The sequence below is a fragment of the Arachis duranensis genome, chromosome 7 (genome assembly GCF_000817695.3).
Source record: "Arachis duranensis cultivar V14167 chromosome 7, aradu.V14167.gnm2.J7QH, whole genome shotgun sequence".
NCBI lineage: Eukaryota > Viridiplantae > Streptophyta > Magnoliopsida > Fabales > Fabaceae > Arachis > Arachis duranensis.
Genome location: NC_029778.3, coordinates 29,190,719 through 29,199,082, shown reverse-complemented (window position 1 = coordinate 29,199,082; position 8,364 = coordinate 29,190,719). Strand labels below are relative to the sequence as shown.

General features: G+C 34.5%; 1 protein-coding gene across 1 annotated transcript; it reads left to right on the top strand.

The window, feature by feature from the left end:
* The first annotated feature begins 5,323 nt into the window (after positions 1 to 5,323).
* LOC107458372 (probable LRR receptor-like serine/threonine-protein kinase At2g16250) lies at positions 5,324 to 5,828 on the top strand. Its single transcript, XM_016076577.1, has 2 exons — positions 5,324 to 5,435; positions 5,551 to 5,828. The coding sequence occupies exons 1-2, from the start codon at positions 5,324 to 5,326 to the stop codon at positions 5,826 to 5,828; spliced, it is 390 nt and encodes a 129-aa protein (XP_015932063.1).
* Positions 5,829 to 8,364: the final 2,536 nt, after the last annotated feature.

The following is an 8,364-nucleotide window of genomic DNA, read 5'->3' as shown; positions in this document are numbered from 1 at the left end:
AAGACAAATTAAATAAAAAATTATTCATAAATAATAAAATATATTTTTATTTTTAATATAAAATATATTTTATTAACTTTCATATGTTACTCTAATTAGTAACTAAGTAAGTAAATATTAATTTTATTATAAAATCAGTCAATAATATTTAAATATCTAAATTAAGATGATAGGATAATATAAAAAATATTTAAATTGATGTCTTTTTATTAATTTTTCATCTAAAAGTTATTATGAGTAGTATAATACTATAATCTAAACAACATTTATTTTACTATAATTCATTTTGGATATAAAAATTGTCAAATATAAATCACGTTAACACAAACTTACTTTTCATCAAAATCAATTTTAGAAAATCAATTTTATACAAACTTTCTTTTGCAAATGTAATCCAAACACACACTATATCTGATTTTATAATTGCTTATACAAATTTGGTTTAAATAAAATTGGCTTGGATATTGTAAAAACAAAAGCAAAAAAGATTAAATCAGCGAGAATAGGAACGATTTTTTTTCCGTCGAAATATCAAACATCATCTGTACTACTAATCACTCTTTCTGAAGGAAAAAATTGGGTTATGTAGCAAACTTATGCCGAATTAATCACTGATTACACTAGTATCCCTCTCAAATTATATCTTGGGTCTTTCTGACATATGAATGAACTATCAGTAATTAACTAATGAATAGAAATAGGGCTCCAAGATTTCACACAAAATAAAATCAAAATCTCATGAGTTAAATATAGAATCCTTTTTAGTAGGGGTGACCGCGGATCGAATCGGATCGGATATGACCGAAATTTCAATCCGATCCGCACTTAAATAATCGGATCGGATTGGATACCATATCTGCATATTTCAAGCTTGGATCCGATCCGATCCGATCTGCACATTTGTGAATCGGATCGAATATCAGATATCGGATATATCCGCAAAACACAAACATATTTTTAAAAGCTTATTTTTATTAAAAAAATCAATAAAATTTATTTTTCTATTTTTTTAAAAATGTGTACTCTTAAAATAATATTAAACATATTTTTTAAATAATAAATTAAAATAATACAATATATATGATAATTATTAGTTGAAATAAAATATATAAAGAATATTTATTTATTTCTTTATTTTTGCAGATACGCATATATGTGGATCGGATATGCGGATCGAATATGCGGATATCAACACAAAATCCGCAATCCGATCCGATTAGTGTGCAGATCCAATCCGATCCGATTACCTTGCAGATCGGATCCATATCCATAATTTTCGAATCGGATTCGAATAAATACCGCGGATATGCGGATCGGATCCGATCCATGAACACCGCTATCATATATGCTATGCTACCTGATTATGTGCTACTTGTTCTACTTGTACTTTAATTGTACATTACTTGTCTGTATTGCTTGTGTTTGTACAATTGAGAGGTCCCACATGCTGGTGTCGGTGGACGCTAAGGGCTGTTCTTGATGAGGTGGATTGATGATGTGAATGAATAATGATGATGATTATTGAATGAGATATTTTGAACTCCCAGGGTAGACGTAGTGAAGTAAATTCACTTGTTCCAGGTGAGGATATGATGTATTGATATAGAATTATTGAGACAGAACAACTGGTGATGGTTTTGTTTATGATTCTGATTCTGGTTCGTGGGAGAGTTAGAAAGTTGGAAAGCATGAGAAATCTGAATTAGATTTAGCATTCCCTTATAACAGTTGCCTATTTATGGATTAGCGAGATCATATGGTGGATGTTTGGTGAAAAGAAGTTTAGGATGCTTAGTGAGTTTTGATTGCAGTGCATTGTATTTATTTGACACTTTTACCGTACTGAGAACCCATGGGTCGGGGGTTCACATTCCGTATATATCTCTTGTTTTTCAGATACAGGTCCATGTACTCAGCAGTGAGCTGTGGTTCATCTGAGAGATGGAAAAGATCTTTATATTATCTACTTTATATTTTGCTTAGAATCTCTCCACCTTTATTTGGAAAGCTTACATTATGTATTGAACTCTTTTGAACTTGCCTATAGAGGCTCTTATGTTTCTTTTGGGAGAGATTAGGAGATTCTGTTGTCAACTACTTTCATACTGTACCCTAGGCGGCCTAAACTTCGCGGGTCGCGACTAGTAGCTATGTACTTATGTTATATATCTATATGTTGTCCATCTCTTTCTCTTCTTTATGCCTTTATCATTATATCGCTTTCGACTTCACGGTTTATCTTTTTGTTATCGAAACGTGAGTGATACGTCTTCGTGAATTTATTTTTACTCTTTTCAGGATTTTTGATTAATATTTCTTTTAGTTATACTTATATTTATATATTAAAGATCCACCTGAGAGTCGTACCACCGTAATATCATTGACTTATGACTCGAGCATAAGGATTTGACTATTAGGGTGTTACAATAATTTGAAATGACTATTTTAAAAAAAAATTAAAATTGTTTAGGAATTTTTTTGAGCATTTTAAAACTCTTTGGGTACTATTTTGCACTTCACTTTAGAGATTGATTTGTCCAAATTGCACACGTAGTGTAAAATTTGAGAAAATTAAATTAAGTAAATTAACTAGTTAAAACTGCAATAATTGGGATTAAGACACCCAGAATATGTAAAAATATTACAATCTATGCTTTTAAATGTAAAATTTGAATTAAGAAAATTAAATTGAGCGCGAAACTATAATTATTTTGGAAAAATGCGTACCGGCATTAAAATTTTCTGTATCAGCGGTTTAAATCTGTTTGAGGAAAAATTTAAAATGTAGAAATAATGAGAGAGAGAGAGAGAGAGGGAGAGAGAGAGAGAGAGAGAGAGAGCTCGCAGAAAGAAAAACATGATGATACACGAACAGGGGGAGGGAGGAACTTACTGGAGGAGAGGGAGACTTGTCGCCACGCCTCTGGTCGCCAGGAACGGCGCTACCGTCGCCGGAGTTTCCATCAATTCTATCCAATTAGTCTAGTGAGTAACTTGAAATTTCAGCTCCAGTTTCTCATTCAAATCTGAATTCGCGTTTTGAGCTTGGGTATTGAAAAATTTTGGTGATTTTAATGTTATGGAAATTCTCTAGCTTATATTTTTGGTGGTTCTATCATTAAATTCAGTGAGTAAAGATAAGAATCCTTTTTTTCTCTTTATTCATCAATTTATGTGAGCTATAGTTTTGATATTGTGACAAATTGTATGATATGGTGTTAGATTGAGTAATTGAAAGCTTGATTTAGTAGACTTGTGAAATTTAAACTTGGACATTAGTGTGAGTCAATTTGGGGCTTCTTGAAAATTTTGGAAGGGAAGCTTGGAAGCTTAGATTTGCGATATTAAGATATGGGTTTAAGTTTTGAATAAATACCACGTAATGTGACATGAGATTCTAGACTAGTAGACCTAGGATTATTGTGGTTGATTGTTTGGTTTAGTGTAGAAATTGTGATATAATGGATATTCATTGTTAATTGTTGTTGTGAATTGTGAATCAAATTGTTGAGTTGGATATGAAATTGTGAAATGATTTCTTATTATGGCAAGTGATATGAAAATTAGGTCGGAGACTTTGATAAGGTGAGAAAATCTCTTGGTAAGTTGAGGTAAGTGATGGTGTGATTATGTTGTGATTGATGAATTGATTATGTAGAATTGGGTAATTGATCTAATTTGCTGTGAATTGTTGCTATGTTGCAATTGGTTGAAATACTGGTTGAATTTAGTTTGGTTGTGAGTTTTTAATATGAGAGTGTGATGTGTTTTTAATATAAGAGTTTGAATTTGGGTGTAAAAATCTGAAATTTGAGAACTTACAAAAAAAACTAGAAATTCTGGTATGTGTGTGCATGTACATGGTTGTGTGCACGCACAGGTCAGAACGGGTGTCAAGGGTCGTGTGTACGTGCAAAGGGTGTGCGCACACACGAGAAAAATTTTACAAGTTGTGCATATGAACAACTGGTCATGCGTACGCACAAGCTGCGATGTACTTCTGATTTGTGCATACGCACAAGGGTGATGCGTACGCATAAGTCCTATTTTCTTACATAATCTTTGTTTTTACCTGTTTGACTTTCTTGGAAAGTTTGTAAACTTTTGTAACCCCTATATTGAGTACAGAGATGGTAGATTAGAGGGTAGAAAGCATTGGGAAGGAAATTATTGAGTCGAAATGAGTTGGAAGTGATTGAAGGGATGGGTTGATGTGATTGGATGATGGAAAGTAGTTTGATTGATATGATACCTCCTTGGGTAGATACAGTGGTTCATCCCACTTGCTCTGGATTGAGATTAAAATTTTCTGGGTAGATGTAAAGGTTGTGGTTCATCCCACTTGTTCCGAGTTGAGATTAGAACTCTTTGGGTAGATGCAGTGGTTCACCCCACTTGCTCCAAGTTGAGATTGAAACTCCCATGGTAGATGCAGTGGTTCGCCCCACTTGCTCCGGATTGAGATTTGAGACTTTTTTGACCCTCCGTTATAAGATGTGACCGGACACTTAGACCTTTCTGGATAAATCTCCCAAGAGAAGTGAATACCTCTTTGGGATACATGCACCGAGGGACTGTCCAGGATTTGCTACCGAACATGTCAGGTTTGGCTGTATTACCGACAGATGTGCTCATAGGCCATAGAGCAGACATGCATCATTTGCATTTATGTGTATTGATTGGGTGTGCATCTTGTATTTGGTTTGCCTTATTGAGTAATTGTATCTATATGCTATTTGATCTAATTGCTTTATCTATTCTCTCTATTTGTCTATTTGATGAATCCATATTTGATGATAATTTTTTACTTTAAATGAGTGAATTTTATCACATAAACTTGTACTAAGTCATTGAAATAGTATGCTTTTGTGAATTCTCTCTTAATTATGTTTAATTATTAAAAATATGATTTTAGGGCTCTAAATTGTCAAATTAATTCTACTTTTATTGGTGTAAATTTGGTCGCTTTGGTTGATTGTGGAGCACTTGGCAAAAGTTTGGTGAACTGGTTATAGCTTGGATCCATCCGTAGCAAAATTCAAGTGTTGGAAACCGGCGTCATTAAGGCTGCGTTTGTTTTCAGAGACAGAACAGAACATGACACTGAGACAAAGTCATAACAGAACAGAACATTAAAAATTATTGTTTGTGTATTGTGTTTGGATATGATGGACAAGACACTAATGTAATGTCTAGTATTATGTTTGGATATACATGGACAAGACTAAATTATTAGGTAAAATGACTAAAATAGACATCCCTCTCCTCCTTCCATGTATCTCTAATCTTTGCCCTCCCTAACCCTCTCGAGTTCAAGAACCGAATGGTTTTTGTTGCTTCAACTTCGATCTTCATTGGCTATAAGAGCAAAAAACTGGCCAAGAAAAACCGAACCATGCCAGAACTGGACCGGGATTCATTGCCAAAAGGGTTCAGTTATCGGAATCAACATTTCCGGTTTCAGAAGAACACATAAAGCTAGTCTTCACCCAAGTTTCTCAGTTGATGCACTTGCCAATTTTACCCGTTTAGCTTCTTTCAATGCTTCAGGTTTTGTGCTTAATGGTTCTATTTCTGAGTGGTTTGGTGACAAAAGCAATAACAACTACCTTGGTGCACTCCAGGTGCTTGATTTAAGTTCTTGCTCAATAACTGGCTCTATTCCTGAGTCAATTGGTGGTTTGATTTTGTTGAAGTCTGTGTTACTTTCTGGGAATAGCTTAACTGGTAGAATGCCTTCAAGTTTGGGAATGTTGTCTAATTTATCTATGCTTGATCTCTCAGGAAATGAACTTTCTGTGCTTGATCTCTCAGGAAATAAACAGTAGTTGTTTCTGTACTTCTCTTCATTCCTCAATCGAATCTCAAACTGATAATAGCACGAAAAAAGGAAGAAAAAAAATCATCTTTTTAATTTCTTCTTGATTTCCACCTCCAATAACTCAAACACCCATTTTCTATTTTTGCCAAAATCTCATTTATTTCTATTCTTTTCTTCTTGAGTCACTTTGAAACTGACATTTTTCCTATCAACAGTAACACCTTAACTATCCTCACTTTCATCAGGTACGGTGCCTTCTCAGATTTGAGAATTTCATTAAAAATTTCACTATAAAGTGCCTATTAGATTCATATATGATAAATCTAGCTTGGTGCCTATTAGGTTGTAAGTGAATAATGCTATGTTTGTTCTCAACATTTTCTTAATCTTTTACTTAGATGTAGATGAATAAAGCTAGCTTGCGCTAAACTTCAGATTTTTAGATTAAGAGTGTGTGAGAACTGAGAAATTTATTTCATTGTTAGCTAATTTTGCCCCAATTAGATTAGCTAGAGTGTAGTGGATGTGGATTTGTGATTTTAGATATAATGGCTTGACTCGGTCTGATTCAATTCCATTCGTGCAAGATTAGTTGAATTCTCGTGGATTTTGGGATCGTGGTGAATTTAGAGTGAGTGATGTATGGCCATTGCAAAGTTGGTTAGGAAAGTGAAACGCCCATATGGGTTATGGGTGAAGATGACAGCTGTGACAATGTTGGGTTTGTGCTTCATCTTTGTGTCGGGGGTGTTCTCGAATTCGTCTTCGTCTATTACCACACAAAGGAAAAGCTTTGAAGACATTATAGAACCTTCTTCCTCCTCTTCTACTTCTTCTAAAGGGGTTCAAACACAAACACAACTACCACACAAGAAGGAGGAGACTAAGGCAGAGGAAAAGCAACATTTTGGTGACGTGTCGAATAAGGAGAAGGATGTGTCGGGGGAGGATGAAAAGAAGGGTAATAGTTTTGCCACCGTACATTAAGAACATGACAAAGGGGTGGCACCACATAAAAGGGTGCATAAGAATGATAAAGATAAAGTGAGAGCAAATGAAGTGTCTGAATCTGATGGTAATGATGAATCAGAGGATAAGGAAGACAAAGAGGAGAGTGAAGGAGAGTTGGAAGGTGAAAAAGAAGGGTCTGATCGTGACGGTAAAGTGGGTATGGATTTTGAAATTATATGCTTGCTACTAAAAAATGCCAAAGGCCTAGCGATCTTAACTGTTGCCAAAGCTGGTGCACTTCTCTCTTACAAAATTGGTACTGGTTTGGTTGTTGTTCGAAGAGCAGATGGATCATGGTCTGCGCCATCAGCTGTACTCTCCCTGGGTTTAGGATGGGGTGCTCAGGTAAGGTGAATATATGCATGTTTAGTTCTTGTGTAGTATTATTTCACCAATATGTTTATGCATACTATTATGAGTTAATTGTGAAAACCAGATAACGAGTAGAAGGAATGGATGTGGACCTATTTCAAAATACATCTGTGTTTAATTTTCCTTTACTATTTAATCTTAATTGACATAATATTTTTTGTGACTTTATCTTTACACAACTCTTTTGCATTAACTGAATATTACCCTTAGAAGATCGAGTTAGTATAGGTATTTAAAATCTTGGCATGGCTTAGATTTGTGTGTTGATCTTGTATTCCCAGATTGGTGGCGAACTTATGAATTTTATATTTATTCTTCATGATATAAAATCTGTGAAGGCATTCTGCAATCGAATGCATTTTTCCCTTGGTGCTGGTTGTAGTGCTGCTGCTGGACCTGTTGGAAGAGTTCTGGAGGCTGATGTTTGTGTTGGTGACAGGGGTTCTGGCATGTGCTATACATACAGTTGTAGTAAAGGTAGTTTTTAAATGATTTTTTTATTGCACATATCGCTTGTTCTTCTCTATGCACAAAAATGCCACTGAAATATTTAATTTTGATCATTTGAATTGATTAGTATATTTGGGCTATTGCTTTCCTTGATATTTTAGTGTTGTCTCTTGCTGAATAATTTCTACACCTGATAAAATATTTAGCCAAGGCAGTCTAATGTATGGACCATAATCTTGTTAATATGCTGACTAAGACATCAAGTTTTAACTATGGTAGAAATATGTGGTATAGTGGACTGAAGGTGTGTTTGTTAATGCCTTGTTTGAATAAGCTAAATGCTAACTAGCAAATTTCACAACTATAGCAGTGTCTAGACTTGTTCAGCTGATATTATATGCTTGCTACTGCTCCTGCAAGGGAGACAAGAACAATGATGAGAGTGCCTTTGGCACAAAACCAGAAGCTGCGGTTCAACTCTCAGCTACTTCAAATGGAAGGGTTGCAGTTCAAGTTTGATGATGACAACTACTCCAATATCAAACCCTTTTGCTTTTTAAATTTCTTTTCTGTTGTTTAATATTTGATCAAGATAGTAGCAATTTATATTTTATTTATTGGTACATGAGAGAGCTAGATATTTCTGTGTGCTACTCTCCTCATGTGACTTTATTATTGTCATTTCATCATTTCTAGTGAGTACTTTTGCA